General features: G+C 44.9%; 1 protein-coding gene across 10 annotated transcripts in view; it reads right to left on the minus strand.

The window, feature by feature from the left end:
* Window positions 1–21,216, minus strand: part of CTBP1 (C-terminal binding protein 1) — a 664,453-nt gene that overhangs the window by 82,807 nt on the left and 560,430 nt on the right. For all 10 annotated transcript variants that reach the window (XM_068275626.1, XM_068275617.1, XM_068275601.1 and 7 more), the window contains one exon: window positions 13,886–14,040. In XM_068275626.1, the coding sequence (XP_068131727.1) occupies window positions 13,886–14,040 (155 nt within the window). The remainder of the gene's footprint in view (window positions 1–13,885; window positions 14,041–21,216) is intronic.

The raw sequence follows: 21,216 nt of genomic DNA on the forward strand, positions 1-21,216 counted from the left end.
ATAAGAAAATCAATAGGGATTGTATGGCCACTCTTACATCACTTCGGCTTGGTTCCCACTTGCGCGGATCACGTGGCCAGCGGGAGGTGACAGTGTAGTGTCTGCTCCGATGGTCTGCCTGGAGCCCAGTGTAGGCGAGTTACCCCCATAGGCAATATGGGGGGGGGGGGGGGGGGGGAGGACACATCCGCCTGCCCGGAATCATCATCGAGGACTGCACAGTCTAGTGCAACCCACTTACTGCAATGGATCTCACGGACGACAAGTGTGAACGGCTCCTGTTTATAAAATACATCTGGAACTCACTGTGGCTCAGCTGGGTGATATTACAGTGTAACAGTGTGCTGATCAGGAAGCGGTTATGGGGTAATGGCCATTTTTAAAAAGGAGGACAGAGAATTCCATTAATCACAGCGGACAAACAGGGCGCAGGAGAGGAGAAAGATTGAGGAGTATACTCTGCAGACAAGTACGACGTGTGTGTTTGTTTTGACATTTATTTTTCAGTTCAGCTTTGCATTAAAAGGGAACCAGAAATGTCCCACTGCTGAAAAAATGGAAAAGATTCTATACATACCTGGGGCTTCCTCCAGCCCCATACGCGCTGATTGATCCCACGCCGCCATCCTCCTCTGCCCGCAGCTACGAGAACGTCGCTGACGTCATCAGAGCCAGGCTACGCAGGAGAAGTGCACCCTCTCCGTATCTCTCCATACACTGCTGCAGAGATACGCAAAGAGCGCACCTCTGCTACGCTTAGACTGGCTCCGACTGGCGGATCAGCGGGGAGCTGGTTCTCGTAGCTGCGGGCAGAGGTGGATGGCGGCGTGGAATCGATCAGCGCGTATGGGGCTGGAGGAAGCCCCAGGTATGTATAAAATCTTTATTGTTTGATCTCTGGTTCCCTTTAAAGGTTATTAGGCTGTTGCGTATTTTAGTACAGAGGACATTCTGAGTTCAGGTATGCTTTAATGATCTGTAGATCCTCCCCCCCCCCAAAAAAAAAAAATTGCTTACCTGGGACTTCTGCCAGCCTCTTGCAGCCATCCTGTGCCCACACATTTCTGGAATGATCCTCCAGTCCTCCGCCATGGCTCAATTTTTCTCTCACAGACTTTGAAGCCTACGTCCACTGCGCTTTGATCCCTTCGCCGGAAACGTCCAGTAGAGATTTCCACCTGCTGCGCTGGACTCTCCCGGGGACAGGAGCTCGAACGAGAACGTACACAGCCAGGACCGAACAGGTGCAGTGGACATCAACTTCTAAGTCGGCGAAAGAGAAAGTGAGTAGCGGCAGTGGAATGGTTCCAGGTATGCGGTGGCACAGAGCGGCTGCAGGGGGCTGACAGAAGCTCCAGGTAAGTGAAACTTTTTTTGGGGGGGGTGGGGGGGGGGGGGGGGATCTTCAGGTTCACTTTAAACCCAGAAAGAGCAAGAAAAGCAAGAAAGGCAGAAAAACTAAAGAAAACTTCTGGACTCCAAACCTCCAAGCTCGCAGCAACTGAGTCTGTTAATCAGAATGTTATAAAGCATCCAGCCTCCCCATTAGCTACAAAAGAAAATGAATCTAATAATATTGTCTGTAACAAGTACCAGGCCTCCCCCCCCCCCTTCCCGCAGATACCAGTCCAGGGAGTCTCACAGGCTAGAATTACACTCCGTGTTCCAGCCAACACAATGGACTCCGCATCTCACCATTACTACAGACAATGGCTGCCCGGCCAACTCCAATCCCGACATAAATCACCGACTACCCCCAATGTACATGGAACAAATGTGCCAAGCCGAGTCGGGTGGAGCCGGAAATTAAAACCCAGCAGCCCATTTCCCAGCCACAATAAGGACGTCTTATTCAAACAAGCAGTTAATTAAGGCTATAAACAAAAGGCGCAGTCACATGTGATGGATATGCTTTCACGGCAGCGGTACAGTCACCCCCCCCCCCCCTCCCCTCGCATTCAGCGGAATTCTACGTTTTGTTATATTCTGTGGCTGGCTAAGAATAATCTATTCCGAGGCCTTTAAATTGCCCTCGTTCTTTTTTAATTAGTGCTGGTCGTATTCCTACACAGGCACGGACAAAACGTTTCTTAGCGGCGGATGTGTTTCTTTGTCGTCTCGCGGGCCGATGACATTCACTCGGGCCCGCTTTCACGCTGCGCTTTAAGGAACAGGCAGAAATCGGAATGACAAGAGAGCGAGAGAGGGAATCAATGCAATTACATTTACATGCTCGCACACCAGCCTGCTCCTTGGACATCTTGCCAAATCGGCACCTCCGCGACCGGCGGCGCTCCTCGCACATTAACGGGCCTCCTTTGACCGGAGAAGCGCGGCGCCGTGTTTTGGCCGGGATCCGAGCAGCGTGCTATTCCTGCATGAAATGAGCTGGAGAGGGGCCCAGTCTCCGTGTAGAGATGGAGGAACAGCTTGTACGGCTCATGTTCAGACCCAGAAGTTCCCTCACTCATTTCAGCAAGACTACTTCCCGTAACGAGGGTCACGCCGACAACTACTGCGCCGATTCTTCGTTCAGTCCTACGGCAATGGGACGTGAACGCTAACCACATGCTGTAATGCAGTGCCCTGCACGGAATGTTCTATAGCGGCTACAAGCCATGCTGCAGTTTTGAAATGTGACCAGTAAAGAGGTGAAGGTGGCCACGTGGGAACATTTTTTTTTTTATTTCGATGACCCCTCACACCCTGCCCACCACTTCCTCAGTTGCCTCCCATCAGGCTGTAGGTGTCGGGTCATCTCCACCAGAACTTCGAAGCGTAGGACCTTCCCCACTTCTGCTGTCAACCTCTTAAACTACCTTCAAGCCCTCCCACCTCTAGCGCTCTACCGCCATCATTTCCTCCCCTTCCCCCAAAGTTGCGGTTGTCAGCCTGATCGGAGGCTGTCTAGTGTAATGCTGGGCAGGGCTGTGGAGTCGGTCCAAAAATCCACCGACTCCGAAGTTTAGGATTCCGCCGACTCAGACTCCTCGACTCCGACTCCTAATTTGCATATTACAATTTTGTTAATTAAACGTATGTAACGTGAAATTCGTCTCTTAACTGCCAACGCTTAGGAATTTTACAAGATGACTGAAGTGAGAAGGATATGTAGACTACTTTATTTATTCCCTTTAGACTAAAACTAGTCCTTGGTAAGAGTACTTGTAAAAGGTACAAACCGGAACAAAGAACATCTATCAGGCCCTAGGCAATGTAAGTGTGGGAACATGTAAGAATGATGTGCAGGTACTCTGCAGGGGAATAAGGAGATTGTAAACAGACAACACCTCTGTGTTCAATGTGCACAGCATTCTCAGTGGATTCCCTGCAGCTCTGTGGGGAGTGCATATGTAGAGTATAGTACTACTGTGTAACAAAGTAAACCTGAGACTGATGAAATTAAAGTTTTATACATACCTGGCGATTCCTCCAGCCCCCTTCAGGATAATCCATCCCTAGTTGTCCTCCTCCACCACCTGGATCTTCTGCTATGAGTCCAGGTACTTGAGCCAGTCGGGCGTAGTGCGCATGCACACACTCCACCGCCAGGAGCATACTACACCTGTGCAGCACTATTGCGCAGGTGCAGAATGTTCCTGGTTGTGGGAGCGGCATGCGGCCGGACAGCGCTGACTGGCTGAATTACCAGGACTCATAGCAGAAGATCCGGGTGGTGGAGGACAGTGAGGGACTGATTAGCCTGAAGGGGGCTGGAGGAAGCCCCAGGTATGTATAAAACTTTACTTTTCATCCGTCTCAGGTACCCTTTAATTTGCAGTCACTAAAACAAATTTTAACAACATATCAAATTATTTGATTTCATCAGCAAAGGGAGTGCATACATTTGCATAAATCCGCATCAGTGCAGAATTATTTCCATCGCATTGACCATCTCTATTAGTGACACAGCTACACATCAGGCTTTATTCTTACAGCATAGATGTTATTTAGTATATATAAGAGATTCCTGTGTACACATCATACAGTATATACAGTCACAATCAGATCTGTATATCTGACCTTAAAAATACAGGGACTGCTTTATTGAAGCAGCACAAGTAACTAAATTTGATTGGTTTATTTCATTTTTGTGGACTAAGCACAGCTATTACTGTATATATACTGTATTTATACATTATGTTTAATGACTATTATCTGAGAAATAGAACATGTTATCATATTTTCTATTTTAATTACAGTTACAAATTCATTAGGAGTCGGAGCATTTTTTCCCCGACTCCGACTCCAGGCACCCAAAATTGCCCGACTCCACAGCCCTGATGCTGGGTACACACACAATGCAATTTCCCACTTGACAGGTGGGAATTGGGCGATTATTTCCAACATGTCCGATCGGCTCCCGATCGATAAAGTACTCTATTTTTTACTATTATAAGTGTGTAAAATCAATCAATCACTTTATGGATCGTGCGCACATCTACACATGATGCAACTTCCCGCTCGATCACCCATCTATTGCATAGTGTGTACTCAGCATAGCACTGTGCGCATCCTGTTGCCACGGTTTATGCTTGTTGTATTATCTATGTTTCTTATTTCTACTCTGAGCAACTGCATGTGCCAAACCTAATTATCAGCATGACCCAGACATGCTTGGCAATTAGAAAGTATTTCTGATTCGGATTATCAATTTTTGTAAACCATTGCAACATTTGAAAAATCTGACCAAGGTGGAACATTTGAAAAAACTAAATTATCTATCATGTGTTCAATTTTTTTTTTACTGAATTATGAAAAAAGAATGAAAACTTAAAACAAAAAAAAGGACACTTCTGATTGGCTTCTATCAAAAATGGGAAATTCTATCAGATCAACTGAAAAGCAGTTTTTCAGCTCAACTGATTTTTTTTAAGCAAATTGTTGTAAAATCACATCTTTTTATTGCATCGTGTGGCCACCTTAAAAAGCAACAAGAGCTAAAAAAATAAATAAAAAACAAACAAACAAAACAATGCACAGCTTTGTGTCTGTGCTGCAAGGATTGGCGGGTGGGTAGGGTTAATAGCCCTTAGTGTTTTTTTTTTTCCCCCGAAAGCTGTGACCGCCCTCACCTGTGTTCCCATGGCTTGGCAGCCCCGACCTAATTGGTGGCTGCTGAGCTGGGGCGAACTGTGGCAACACAGGTGTGGATGGACACAGATCTTCTGCAACACTTTGGTCAGCCAAGGAAGGGGCGGAATTTGACATAATTTACAGGCAAGTTCTTAACTGCCGATCCTGGCAGCAGACACAGAGCCTTACATTGCAGGGTAAAAGTTCTTCAGTAAATGGTTAAGCGCTCTTCTCTGCCTGTACTTTCTGGTACACTTCAAATGTATCATAAAAAGAAAGCCCCTCCTTCGGGGAAAGACTCACCAGACTTCTAGGCCTCCAAGGCCAATGCTCGCATTCGAGGTATTGGCCACCCCGCAGCCTCTCTGGCAAGCCTCTCTTGGTTATTCCCAGTTAGGCAAAAACGCAAGTGGCTGTCTGTCAAGTTACCACACAGAGACCACATGGGGAGAGCCAGTTATCCTGTTGGGGAGAGCCAGCTCCTGTGAGCTGGAGAAAAAAAAAAAAACACTTTTGGCCGATAACTGGCTCTCCCCATGTGGTCTCTGTGTGGTAACTTGACAGACAGCCACTTGCGTTTTTGCCTAACTGGGAATAACCAAGAGAGGATTGCCAGAGAGGCTGCGGGATGGCCAATACCCCGAATGCGAGCATTGGCCTTGGAGGCCTAGAAGACTGGTGAGTCCCCGAAGGGGGGCTTTCTTTTTATGATACATTTGAAGTGTACCAGAAAGTACAGGCAGAGAAGAGCGCTTAAAGGATACCACAACTGACATGTGGCATAATGAGATAGACATGGGTATGTACAGTGCCTAGCACACAAATAACTATGCTGTGCTCCTTTTTTCCTTTCTCTGACTAAAAGAGGTAAATATCAGGTATGTAAGTGGCTGACTCAGTCCTGACTCAGACAGGAAGTGACTACAGTGTGACCTTCACTGATAAGAAATTCCAACTATAAAACACTTTCCTAGAAGAAAATGGCTTCTGAGAGCAAGAAAGAGATAAAAAAGGGGGAAATTCTTATCAGTGAGGGTCACACTGTAGTCACTTCCTGTCTGAGTCAGGACTGAGTCAGCCTCTTACATACCTGATATTTACCTCTTTCAGACAGAGAAAGAAAAAAAGGAACACAGCATAGTTATTTGTGTGCTAGGCACTGTACATACCCATGTCTACCTCATTATGCCACATGTCAGTTGTGGTATCCTTTAACCATTTACTGAAGAACTTTTATCTGATGGTGCACGCATCTAGGAAGAGCGCTCCCACAGGATTATAATTAGATTGACATCTGAACAAGGACATTATATATGTGGTTACTGTCTGTAATTGTACCTATTCTTTTAGTGAGAATTTTAAAGTGGATGTTTTTATTTCTCTTATGCTTCAGAAGTACTATTTACAACAGCTGACGTGGTATATGAGCGCAGTATCAGGGTGCTGAAATTGTAGTAAACATTACATTGCAGGTTGTCACACAGTTTTCACTCTTGGCCCTCTTTAAAATGGTGGAGAACCAACGGTCAGAAGTTGCACTTTGCATAAAGCAGTTGTGCACACGTCCATATTACCTAATCACGTTTTAAAGGATACCCGAAGTGACATGTGACATGATGAGATAGACATGTGTATGTACAGTACCAAGCACACTAATAACTATGCTGTGTTCCTTTTTTTTTTTTCTTTCCCTGCCTGAAAGTTAAATTTCAGGCATGTAAGTGGCTGACTCAGTCCTGACTCAGACAGGAAGTGACTACAGTGTGACACTCACTGATAAGAAATTCCAGCTATAAAAACACTTTCAAAGCAGAAAATGGGTTCTGAGAGCAGGAAAGATTTTAAAAGGGTCAATAGTTCATAGATCTTAGCTTAGGCATACTTCAATGAATGTGTCATTGAGCAAAAACAATAAAAAACAGTTAAAACTTAAAAAGTAGATTTAAACAAAAAAAGCCTGTGGAATATCTTAAAAAGTCATTTTTAGGAGAAGGAAGATAGATACAATCATTAATTTAGTTTATTTTTGGTTCGGGTGTCCATTAAGAGAATACTGTGGGGGGGTCGTGGGAAAATGAGACCTTTATGCGGGGAGGAGGCGCGTCAGCTGATCGGCTGGTCGGCTGACGTCAGAGGAGACGCTTGCCGCTCCTCATTGGTTGACGAGAGGGGGCAGACCGGAGGGGTCTCCTCTGCTTCTGAATCACTCGCAACTTGTCTGCTGTTGCGAATACTTCGTGTTAGCGCTCAGACCTTAGATAGATCCGGTGTGCTTTGATCCGAGAGGAAACCGGGGATTTCACACAGTGATAGGATTGTTTGATAGCCATAATCATAATTGAAGATTGTATTCTGTGTATGACTCTTGCTCGTTCTGACTATTCTTACTCTGTGATTCTGTACTTCTGCCCATCTGATCTTGTTGCTGACTCTGCCTGTTATAACCTTCTTGCCTTTGTCTTCTGACTTTGTACCGTATCTGCCAGTCTGTTGCCAACCCGTTTAAGTCTGACCACTCTACTCTCACCAGAAGGCCCTAGTCTCTGGTGAGGGGTTTGTACTGTTAGTGCCCACTAGCTCCACTGGTGTGGCATAGCTACCTATCAGTACTACTGTTGCACCAAGCACTTACCTTGCTATCACATATTGCTATTGTTGTCACATCAGCTTCTGATATACTGGTATTATAGGTGATTCTGCAGATCACCATATAATCAGGTATATATCTGCATTATAGGTGATACTGCAGATCACCTAATCAGAATTCTGTTACTTGCTGACACCAATCGTTACACCCGGTGGTCCCCCGCAGACATCCTGTGAAAACCACTGCGCCTGCGTTGCCGTGTCCTCGCTCCATCTGATGTCACCAGGAGCGTACTGCGCAGGCACAGACCATACTGGGCCTGCGCAGTACGCTTCTGGTAAAATTAGCGGTAGTGAGGACACGGCAATGCAGGCGCAGTGGTTTCCAGACTTTAAAGTCTGAAATACCATTGCCAGGAGGGAGCCAGCGGCATCTCCTCCACCTCCTCTCTCTCCGCAGGGCAGTACCAGCCATGAATGACTGGCACACGCTGCTGGAAAGACTGTCAGCCAAACTAGTCATGAAGAATTGTTCTGACTGAAAAGCTCTGTAGAGACAATCTGTAGACACAGTAGTCTCGACAGCCAAAATTATCTTTGGGATAGTGTAAAGCTACATACACACTTTAGATATCTGTCATCCGGAACAACAGATAATTAGCCGATGAAACTAGCATTCGCCGACTGGAATGTCAATTTCCTAAGTGAACGAGCTCATACAACATATACTGGCTAGATGTTCAAACGACCGATCAGTATAAAATATTGCGCATGCGCACAGAAGAAGCGACACTTTAGTTTGTTGGGTGACGATTCTGCACATGCGCGCAACGAGAATTATCTAACAATATCCATAACCACGTTTAGAAATCAACGATCATCGTTTAATCACACCTGTCCTGAAGTATCCGCATTTTCATCCACTGTCGGCCATTCTTAGTTCGTTTTAATGACCATTTGTGAAAGTTTTGCACACAATCTGACGAGCAATAGTTTCTGAGCCATTTCAAAACAACTATAGTTTAAAGTTTGTACAAAGCTTTAATCTAGTTCGGTTGTTTTTTCACTCAAATCCAATGTGATCTTCTCCAGATGTCTGCTAAATTCTCGGCATCAGGCGTCTCCCACTAAATGGTATTCCTGCATCAGGGTCTGCTGACTTTTTTACAAACACTATTTCTGTAAAAATGCTATCGTTTGTGGGGTTATTCAGCAGAGATGGCTGAATTTTAACACAAATGTAAAAAGAAGACTAAAGGGAAAAGCAGTTTGGTGGGGGATGCAGAGAAATGAAACTGAACAAGTGAGACCTGGGACAAAACAAACCCCACTAAGAGTAGATTCACACTTGTTCTAAAAACATATCCGTGGCTCCGGGTTTTTAGCCCGGATCAAAACCAAAGCCACGGATACCAATGTTAAAAATAGCAGCTGCCTTCACTAAAAAAACAAAACAAAAAAAAACCCAAACTGATCTGTCTGTTCAGGGGGATCCGTTTTGAAAACCTGAACGGACGGTCCGAATTTGCAACATTTCCACGGACCCTGGATACACAGAGGGGTAGTAAAAAGTAATGGCAAGACTGATCTCCCCTCTACACAGGCATCCTTTGACAAAGAAACTGATCAGTTTTCGGTGTCCCAGAGGAGGGGGGGCCATAATGCTGGAGTAGGTAGCAGCCAGGAAGGGGGGGGGGGGGGGGGGGGGGAGTAGTTCACCCCCCCCTCCCCCACCTGGGTCCTCCCTTCCTGGATCCCAGTCTAGCCAGTTTCCTTGATAAAAATCATTAAATGATTCAAATATAATCCAAGCAGTGAGCAGGGGAACTTACTTCCTTGTGCTCCACCACTCGTCGTCACTTCCTGCAATACTGCCCAGTGAACTACAGAGGGCGGCATTGTAGGAAGTGACGGCGAGCGGTGGAACGCAAGGAAGCAAGTTCCCTGCTTGCCGCTTGGCCTACATTTGAATACTTTAACGATTTTGATCAATGAAACTGGCTGGAGGAGGATCAGGGAAGGGGTAACCCAGATGAGGGAGGAGAGAACCCCCCCCCCCCCCCGCCACTGCTCCCCTTCCTGCCTGCTACCTCCTCCAGCATGGCGCCCCCCCACCAGGAATGTTTCCAAGGACTGGAAAAGTCCCTGCAAAAAGCCATATCTCTCAAAACTGAGAGAAAGAAAAATGGTTTACAAAAGCGGATCCGATCTGCAGCAGACAAGTGGGGACCTAGCCTTAGACCAGAATCAAACTAGTGATCCTATTTGTGAGCATTTGTTGGACTGCCTACTGGTAGCCCTGAAACAGCAGTGCAAGCTAGGCTCACCAAAGCTACTTGCCTCTATTACTATAGTATTTAAAGACGCATACAAACCGCTTCCCATGAAGCTGTAAGAGTTGTCCTTTTCCTAAACAAACTGCGGACTACACTTAAAATTCAACCATTTCAAGTTTGGTTGGATATGCAGCCTCTTCCACTTCCCCCCTACTTCTGGTGACTCCTACTGTCTGCTCTCCTCAGGCCGGCTTGGGACAGCCCTGAACAGTAGCTGTCTGGTCTCTTTGTTCAGAGCAGACAGCATGGCTCAGAAGTTGAGAGGTTGGGCAGAGCTGCAGATCCTGCCATGCTATGGTCATATTTCTGTCCATTTTTCCAATGGGTAGATTAGGAAGAGGGAAAAAAAAAAAAAAAAAAAGAAACCGCTATACTATGCGGTAGCCTCTGTGAGCAGCTACCAGCATGTCACTTGACCTGTATCAGGCCATGTATCATGCCAGGAGCTGTGGACGGATACGCCGATACAAGCTACAGGAAGGGTAGAAGACGCCACCTGGAGACTTGGTAAGTATTTTATGTCCTGCAACCCCCCTCAAAGCACTGTCCCAGTTATCCCCTCAGGCAAGCCAGTTAGTTGAGACTCCCAGTTGCCAGAGTTCTGGAAAACGGGGACTTAAAACTCAAAGTACAGCAAAGCTTCCAACATTGCCAATAGAACAACACACATGCAAAGTGGTTTCCTCCTGAAAGCAACCATCTACAGATATGTTGGTATTCAGACTACAAAGGTCTACAGATTAGGAAACATAAGAATTTAAACACACAGTTGTTTGTAAACCCGTAATGTGAAAGCGCCAAAACCATTGGCAAAGGCAGGATGATTACAGTTATCTGGGTTGGGGAAAAAAAAAAAAAACACACATACGTCCATTAAGTCCAACCAGAAAACGTACACCACCAGCCTGCTCCCTCACATATCCCTGTTGATCCAGAGGAAGGCAAAAAAACCCACAAGGCTTGGTCCAATCAGCCCCAAAAGGGAAAAAAAACTCCCTCCCGACTCCAGATGGCAATCAGATAAAATCCCTGGATCAACAGCACTGGGCATTAACTAGTAATTATAGCCATGGATGTCTTTCATTGCAAGAAAAGCATCCACGCCCCCTTTAAATGCTTACGGTAGATATAGGATTTGCCATAACTTCCTGCGGCAATGCATTCCACATCTTAAACATGCTTACTGTAAAGAACCCTTTCCTAAATAAATGGCTAAAACCTTTTTCCTCCATGCGCAGATCATATCCTCTAGTCCTTTGTGAAGGCCTAGGGACAAAAAGCTCATCCGCCAAGCTCTTATATTTCCCTCTGATGTATTTATACATGTTAATTACCGTATTTTTCGGACTATAAGACGCTCCGGACTATAAGACGCACCTAGGTTTAGAGGGCAAAAATCAAAGGAAAAAAATATATACTAAACCTGGTGTGTCCATGGTACAGGGGTGTGTTATGGACCTTTTACCCTAATTATTATGCCCCCTTTAGGTCTTTCTTGTACTTGTGCCCCCTGTGTTCACCTAGGTCCCTCTGTATCCACTGTCCCCTCGTGTCCTCTCCCCCCTGTGTCCACTGATGTCTCAATGTCCTCTGTCCACCTGTGTCCTCTGTCCTGATGTTCGATGCCCTGTGCTCTGACCCCCTTCCTCTGTCCCCTTGTCCATTCTTTCCTCCATGTCGTGTGTTTTCTATGCCCATTGTCCCAGTGTTTGCTATCCCTGTGTCCCCAATGTCTGCATGCCCCTGTGCCCCAGTATCTGCATGTACTCCATGTTCCCGGTGTCTGTGTGTCCTGTCCTGGTCTGCTGTCTGGTGTCTTAAATACATACACTTCATCATCAGGCTGTCCCCCGTGCAGTGTCTCAAAAACATACCTCTCTTGCAGCTTTTATCATCTATGTATGCATGTTCCCTGTGTCTGCCTTCCCCCGTGTTGCAGTGTCTGCCTGCACTCTGTGTCCCCAGTGTATGCATGTCCCCAGTGTCTGCATTCCCCGTGTTACAGTGTCTGCCAGCACGGTGTCCCGGGTGTTTGTGTCCCCGGTATTTGCGTATCCCTAGTGTCTTAACACATACAAGTAGCTGCCACATAGTTATCAGGCTGTCCCCGGTGTTTGTGTGTCCGGTATTTGTCCCCAGTGTCTTAACACACATAAGTAGCTGCTACACAGTTATCAGGCTGTCCCCGGTTTCCCAAATACGTACCTCTCTTGCAGCTTTGATCATCGCGCTGTCCCGCGGTACCGCCGTAGCTTGTATCCATCAGGAAGTCCCGGCCGTCTTTGCAGGGAAATACACCAATCAGACGGGGGGCGCTGTGATTGGCCCCAATGATGGAGAGGTGGTCCCGCCATCAATACCATAGCTTGAGCAGTGTGCAGCGTGATTGGTGGTTGAGGCTAGCGCCCCCGCCTGATTGGTGTATTTCCCTGCAAAGACGGCCGGGACTTCCTGATGGATACAAGCTACAGCGGACAGCGCGATGATCAAAGCTGCAAGAGAGGTACGTATTTGGGAAACCGGGGATAGCCTGATAACTGTGTAGCAGCTACTTATGTGTGTTAAGACATTGGGGACAAATACCGGACACACAAACACCGGGGACAGCCTGATAACTGTGTGGCAGCTACTTGTATGTGTTAAGACACTGGGGACAAATACCGGACACACACACACGCAAGACGCAAGACACTGCAAGACGTGGAAGTGCAGACACGGGGGACAGGTGCAGGTCCAAATATGTAGCATTCGGACTATAAGACGCACTGACTTTTCCCCCCCACTTTTAGGGGGGAAAAAAGTGCGTCTTATAGTCCGAAAAATATGGTAGATCTCCTCTAAGGCATCTTTTCTCTAGACTAAATAAACCCAGTTTATCTAACCTTTCTTGGTAAGTGAGACCTTCCATCCCTCATATAAATTTTGTTGCTCGTCTCTGCACCTGCTCTAAAACTGCAATATCTTTTTTGTAATGTGGTGCCCAGAACTGAATTCCATATTCCAGATGTGGCCTTACTAGAGAGTTAAACGGGCATTATGCTGGCATCTCAAGTTTTTATTTCCCTTTTAATGCAGCCGAACAATTTATTAGCTTTAGCTGTAGCTGCTTGGCATTGAATACGATTTTTTAACTCCTAAGTCATTCTCCAAGTTTGAGGTCCCCCATCTGTATCCCGTTTATTTTGTATGGTGCTAGACCATTGGTACGACCAAAATGCACAACTTTTTATTTTTCAACATTGAATTTGATCTGCCATTTATGTGCCCATATAGCCATCCTATCCAGATCCTGTTGCAATATGTCACTATCTTCCTGAGAGTTGATGATTCTGCATAATTTTATATCTGTAAACATTGCTTTCTACTGCATCTACTACATTAATAAATAAATTGAAGAGCACTGGACCCAGTACTGACCCCTGTGGGACCCCACTGCTAACAGTCACCTATTTTGAATATGATCCATTGACTTCAACTCTGTTTTCTGTCCATTAGCCGGTTCCCTATCCATGCACACAGACTCTTCCCCAATCCTTGCATCCTCAACTTTTGCACCAGACTTGAGGAGAACAGCATTGAAGGCCTTTTCAAAGTCCAAGTATATCACATCTACAGCATTCCCAATATCCACATTAGCGTTCACTACCTCATAAAAGCTGAGCATGTTAGTCAAACAGGACCTGTCTTTAGTAAACCCATGCTGAGAAGTAAGATTATTTTTAACTATGAAGTCTTGTATAGTATCTTAGTAACCCCTCAAATAGTTTGCTCACAACTGAGGTTAAGCTTACAGGTCTATAATTTTCCTGATCTGATCTTTTGCCCTTCCTGATGAATTGGAAAAGCTGTGTGAATGTATATAAAGCAGCTTTGGAAACAGTCCATACCTTCTCATGGATTTCTTGTGTAGACTGAGCGTCGCAGAATGCCACCGTGGCCACGTCTTTAAGGATGGGCATCTCCACCGTACAATCCCGGCCGTCCAGCAGGGCCACAAGGGGCCGCGGGTGCATGGGCCCATTCATGATGGGAGGTCGAATGCCTAGAGAAAGACAAAGAAAGAAGTTTAGGGGTTTTCTTGTTACATTTCTATTAAAATTGGATGCCGGGCTGATTCATCAAATGAATAGGAAAAAAAAAAAAAAGTATATACGCAACCAGTACAGACATATACTGTTGTGTGTATGGGGTTTGCAATAAAACTAGAATGCATGCCAACCTAGAGTGCATAGAGGAAAGTTATCACCAGGCCTGTGGAGTCGGAGTCAAGGAGTCTGAGTCGTGGCAATTTTGGGAACCCGGAGTTGGAGTCGTTGATTTCATAAACTGAGGAGTCTGAGCCATTTTGGGTACCCCGAGTCGGAGTTGTGGTTTTATAAACTGAGGAGTCGGAGTTTGAGTCAGAAGATTTTTGTACTGACTCCACAGCCCTGGTTATCACCATTTATTTCACTCCACATTTGTGAAAAGTCAGAAGTTTGTCAAAGCCAAAATTTATTACAAAACAGTTTTGGGAGACTGCAGCCTCAATCAAACATAACACCTTTAGTTATTTAGCACAGCATTGGGCAACCGAAACAGGGGTTTAGGTAACACAAGACCTGTATTTTGAAGAGCGGAGACTAACAATGGCAATATGCAATTCACTTAAGTTTTCTCCTAGGAGATCATTTATCAACTTTTAAAATACCTTTTTAGCACTCAGCAATAAAAAAATAAAAAAAAATAAAAAGTGAAAAAGTACTATGTAAATTATTTTGAGTATTTTCTCACGCACAGTTAGTTTAAAGGGCATTTTATGGACAAGGGCCCATATGCAAGTAACTTTCTCCTGAGTTATCTTCTAGGAGATAATTGTCATTCTCTAAAGGCTCATACACATGGGGTACGGCCGTCGCCGCAACCACGTGGCACGCGCGTGTTGTGGCGACAGGTCGCCCGTGTGTATTACGCGCGCACCACGAACCGTCGCCCGTCGGCGCTGTCGCCAGGCGATTGACATGTTCAATCGCCGGCTACAGCTGTCGCCGCAACTTCGCCGGAACTGTCGCTAGTCCCGCGTGAGTACGCGGGCTAGCGACAGGAGACCTACGCAAGTGAATGGAGCATCCGGCCGTGGGATGCTCCATTCACAAACAGCTTCCGCCGCGTCTCTGCCTTTCTGGCGAGACGTGTGGACAGCCGTCGCTGGCAGGGAGCTGTCGCTCCCTGTTCACGTGCACACATGCAACGGGGGACAATTGTCCCCAGTGAGTATGTACCTTTAAAAACTTAAAAGCATTTCACAGTTGAAAAAAAATGCCTTAAAAAAGGTGGTGAAAAAGTACGGTACTATGAAAATTATTTTGAGTATTTTCTAGCTTGCTGGTGGCTTGAAAGGCATTTTATGACAAAGTGTGAAATGATCACCCAGGAGAAAATTGCACATGGGCCAAGGTGGGAAAATATCACCTACGAAAATATGTTAGAGAAAAAGTCAGTTGTGTATTGGCCTTCAAAAATAGCCAAGGGGCAAACCAAAAAAAGTACACACTTGTGCTAAAGAGGGACTAGGCAGAAGGGCACTCCAATAGAAATGAAGGGTCTGTTAGCATATCATGTGACCCAATACGATTTTAGGACCGCAGGGGGGTTTGTGCTGCACAAGGATATTCTCACTTTCTCTAGTGCACAGCAATTGTGGGCGTACACATGTAATGGCCACCGGGAGACTTGGACGCAGGATACAGCCGGTATAGCTCATCCTGCTGCTGCTCAAGTCCCAGTGATGGTAATTACTATTCCCCCTCTAGGTCCATGTGGGATAGTGGGGGAATTATATAATTCGGGTTCCAGCCATTGCTGGAGGCCGAATCACAGTGTTTTAGAATGCAACTTCTGCTCCGTCTGATGGCGCCGAGGTTACTCAGTGTGCGCCTTAATCTCCTGCGCTGTGATTACAGCGCTTCCAATTGTGGAGACTGAAAAAAACAATACACTGCATTGACCATTCCGGTTGTGAGCTGATTTCCACCAGACGAATACTAAATAAAACTGCAGTTAAATTGCATGCATGCCGGTTAGTTGAGTTCCAGATGTAGCCCCACCCTCTTTATCCTAAAATCAGGGAGAGGAAAGATTTTTCAATGGGCAAACACTGACTACAATATTCATTTACAGATTAAAAAAATAAATAACGCAATAAAAAAAAATTGCTTATTGTTTAAATGAACGCTTGCGTATTAGTTTCATGTACAGAATTTTTTTCTCATGAAGTAGAGTTCCCCTTTAAGCCCTCTTCCCGCGCACACATCCCTGGTCTCTCTCCAACCCCCCCCTTTGTGGAATCAGGAATTGTTTGGCTGCAGATATGATAAAGTGCCCAGAGAGGTTATTTGGTTTCCGGATGTGGAGCTGTAGTGTACAGTTACATGTAACAGAAACAAGCTCACACAGGATACAGCACAGGCACGGCCCCATCACTCTCTGCTGAACGCCAGCCAACTCTCTGAACTTTTCCCCTTTTCCCCCTAACCTTTCAGCTAACGTCCTGATTTCACCATGCTTTACTACAAGATGTTGCTACAAGCCACTTTCCCACGTCGGCTGTGTTTACCGGCAATACCAATCACTTCAGATGGCGCCTTATGGCAATGGGAGGAAGTTTCTATGGGGGCTCCAGCGGGAACGTTAGACCACTTGAGAGGCAGCTATATATTTTGCTTTGCTTAAAAAAAAATAAAAAATTACAAAACATATGGTCTACAAATTCTAGGTTAAAGTGGACCTGAACTCTTGGCACAGGACAAAAAAGGAAAAACACAGAGAAATGCCCCTGTATGTATTTATAATGACAACCTTTGCAAAAAGAAGTTTGCATAGCAAGAGCGTAATACACAAGAATCGAGAAGCATGTCAAATTAAACACACTCACAGAATGCCACTGTAGTGACTTTAGTAACATGGGATCTGGTAGTACCAATACACTCACATCTCATTGGACTTGGCCAATGAAGACACCCATCTGTAAGGAGCGAACAGTCACCAGGAAAAAAGGAGAAGGAAGAAGAAAAGGCAAAAACAAGAAACAAATAGTAGCAAGGGGAGAGAGAAAAGAAGAGCAAAGAAGAGAAGATTAGGCTCCAGCAAGGACAGAAAATGAAACATCCACAGAAAACAACTACAATAGGCAGACAAACACCCGCCAAGGGTCCGAGCTTAGCCTGTCTAAATCCACCTCATCTGTGACTAATCAACACTAATTTAATCTCGTCAGCTCAGGAATCCCCTCGGCCACAGCAGAGCAGCAAATTTGTTAACACAGGATGTTAAAGTGAAACCGTAACCAAGATTGAAACTTCATCCCAATCAGTAGCTGATACCCCCTTTCCCATGAGAACGCTTTTCCTTTTCACAAACTGATCAGGGGGCTCTGTATGGCCAATATTGTGGTAAAACTCCTCCCACAGTGTAATGTCAGGACCATGGTACTGACATCACACTGTGGGAGCCTTGTTGCATTGTGGGAAATAACGGCTGTTCAGAGCAGTTTCCAACTGCCAAAAAAAGCAAGCAGCATCTCCTTCCACTGACAGCACGGCTGTGGAGTCGGTACAAAAATCTTCCGACTCCTCAGTTTATGAAACCACGACTCCAACTCCGACTCCGGGTACCCAAAATAGCTCCGGCTCCGACTCCTCAGTCTAATACTTAACAGGGCTGTGGATTTTGTACAAAAATCATCCGACTCCAACGTTTATGAAATCAACGACTCAGACTTCAACTCCGACTCCGGGTGCCCAAAATTGCCCCGACTCCAACTCCACAGCCCTGCCTGCCAGCAGTAAAGATGTCACCATGTGATAAATGTCAGAATGTAAATCAGGGAGAGGAAAGATTTTACAATGGGCAAACACTGATTAAATCATTTATACATAATTATTGTAAAAATGAAGCACTTTTTATTACATAATTTTTACTGGAGTTCCTCTTTAGCTCTATGTCAGCTTGTGTGAAAGCAGGAAGTAGACACTGCAGATTTAGAGCTGGATTTGTATGTAGCTGTAACAAAGATGTTTTTGTTTTAAGATTATGCTGTTGCTTATCCTTTAAAAGCGGACCTGAACTCAGAACTTCCTCTCTGCTCTAAACTGATGCTACGCATTTGAGATTTGAAAAAAAAACATTTTCTGAATGCATTTCTTTCTAAAGCCCTGTACTGGCAATTAAAGAGGAACTGTAGTGAAAATAATGGAATACAAATGTCTATATAAATGAATATTGAAAAAAATAAATAACTTTGTGCTTGCCCATTGTAAAATCTTTCATCATCCTTATTTTACATTCTGACATTAATCACAGGTGATGACTTCTTTACTCCTGTCAGGTGATCTCTGTGTAAGGTTTGTCTACTAAGAACACGAAAGCAGTGAAAATAAATGGCTGTTCTCCCAGAATGCTGAGCGCCACTCATGGGGAGGGGCTACAAACCAAAGTAGATCAATGTATAGACGTAAGAAGTGATGCTGATGCTGAAACCAAGAAAATTACCATAAAAGTATCCTGAATAATATCCATCTCTCTATAGCTCTCTCATCAGCAGCCATACATTCCCAAAATGCATATGAATGCAAGTGTTCATAATAAGTTGGAAACTGTGTATACGATAAGGTTGAACAAGACCTAAATATTGATAAAGGGGGGAAATCAGAATCCCAATTACAATGCAGGAGGCGGCCTATTTGGGAGAATGGAGATGGGATTGCATGGGAGAGCGGCTGTTGAGTCTACATAATCCATGAGTAGTATAAAATTAACGCATTTGAATATGCAATGCTACTCCATAATAGGGGGTAGTGAGAGAGGTTACCAGTTACCATGACATTTTTATTTTGCCTAGCTGATCACTCCCAGAAAACCCAAACAAGCAACACTAACACCACCAGGGGAGAACATTAATGTGGATCGGAGGTAAACTTTTCCACATTGCAGAATTGTGTTTCTTCCCTATTGTTTATAGGGCATTCCTCAAGCCAAATACTTTTTAGTTTTTGTTTTAATACTCCCTATATTTGTTTTAAGAATTCCCTATCAACTAAAAAAGACACGCCCACAGGTTTTCAGAGAGCCTTGGCAGTAGCAAGGGCTCATGGGGTTCAGTCTGGGCAGGATGAGGCGTTACTAGCCATTGATTGCAGAGGGGAGAAGGGAGGAAGAGGGGGGATTAGGCTGAAGGCTTAAGATACAGATAAGCCTGCCTCTGTGTAATGTTTACAAACATGGCTGCTGTCATTCTATCACAGGAATAAATAATCATATTCTATTAAAACTGTTTACAGCTAGATATGCTGTGTAAACGATCTAAACTTTAGATAAGATATATAGACAAGTTACTTGTTATAGTTAGTTTTTCATCTCAGATCCGCTTTAAGCGCTAGTCTAGTTTAAGGGCCTCAGCAGGAAACCTCATAGGGAAATTCTGGTAATATGATTTGGTGGACCGCGCCCTCTCCAACTGCTAGGTTTCAGATAGGTTGTAGTAAACTACGTCCGCAATTTTGGCCAATCACAATGCTTTTGTGCTGTGATTGGAGAACTGTTCCTTATAATGTTTTGTGCTGGGTCCCCTAAACTAGACTAGACAAATTCTACCACACAACAGAAATGAGTGGCGTGATGGAAGACAGAATGGAGATGCAGACCACCGGGTTCTGTCCACAAGGCAGACTTAAACACACCCCCCCCCCCACAGAAATTCCGAAAATGCTGTCTGTAGGTCATACCACTAATATCTGGCGGGAGGAGGGTTTAAAAAAAAAAAAGTTATTCGGAATATATTAGTTTTGACAACTATCTATGCTTTAATTTCCTCCTTTGGGGGTAGAACAAATACAAATCATTTTTGAAACTGCCCTTCCGCATAATAAGCGGTTATGTGAATTAGCAAAGATTTAAACAAACAACAAAATGCACTTTCATCATCCAATAGGAATGTTTTGCCAATTTATTTCAACAGCAAACTGAATAAATTCTCATTCTTCATCTCACGGGGTTAAGAAAGAAAAAAACAGGCATGGAGTTTAAAAATTGCCAAGTTCATTGGGAAGGCAAGGAAAACAGGAAAACTGGAAGAAAATAGATGGAAAAAAATAAGACTGGTTGACTGAGATTAGGCCAGAAACAACAGAAGCGTCTCCAAACACAACAGGCATAGGCTTGGCTGAACTTATCACGTTTCATGTAATCACAATACGAGGGGTGGGGAGCCACATAAGAGGAGGATTGTGCTCACACCACAAGGGAATGGTGCTCAGATGGCCCAGATGAAAGATTCCCTGCAGACTGGCAGAACACGGCTGATTTCTGGGCCCGCAAAGGGCGGAGGCGGCCCAAACGGGTGTGACCAGCTTAGAGAACAGCGCGGTAACAGCCCAAATACTGACAACACAGAGGGACACAGACAGTCACCAGAATGCACGGCTTCACCCACACTTGTAGGTGGGAAAAGAATAAATGCATTGCAAAATGAGAAGTTAGAAAAAAATAGAAGATCAATTAACGATTGCTATTAGTCATGTAACTCACTCGTTATTTGATCCACCAGACCCTGCAGGTCATCATCTTTACTACTGGCAGACAAGAAAAAACAGCACCAACTGCCACCATCTTTGAACACACCTGCTAACAATGTGATTGGTTAAAAGCTCTCCACAGTAGGAGATGCTGCTCGCTTGGCAGCTGGAAACAGCCATTTCCCACAATGCAATGAGGTTCACAGACCGCAAACTGTCAGGGCCATGGCATGACAATGGGAGGGGTATCGCCACAATTACAGCCAGATAGACGTTCCGGATGCTCTATTTGCGAAAAGGAAAGAGAAATGCGCCATATGTGTATTTAGAGAGTTTAGTCTGTCTTATTCCCCCTCATCTGTATAAGCAGAAGCTGAAATTTGATCTCTCCCCGTGACAGCCGACTGCCAAGGCAGATAAGCCAATCTGAAAGCACAGGATGTTAATGTCTGCTCCCATGAAAGCAGGAAGAAAAAACACTGCAGATTTATTGCCGGATTTGTATCGGCTGTAAGTAAAAAAATTCTGTAAAGGTTATTATGCTGTTGCTCATCTTTTAGAGCAGAGCAGACGTTCTGAGTTCAGGTATGCTTTAAAGTGAACCTGAAGCGAGAGGTATATGGTGGCTGCCATATTTATTGACTTAAAGAGGAACTCCAGTGAACATT

This window comes from Hyperolius riggenbachi, chromosome 1 (genome assembly GCF_040937935.1).
Source record: "Hyperolius riggenbachi isolate aHypRig1 chromosome 1, aHypRig1.pri, whole genome shotgun sequence".
NCBI classification, from domain to species: Eukaryota; Metazoa; Chordata; class Amphibia; order Anura; family Hyperoliidae; genus Hyperolius; species Hyperolius riggenbachi.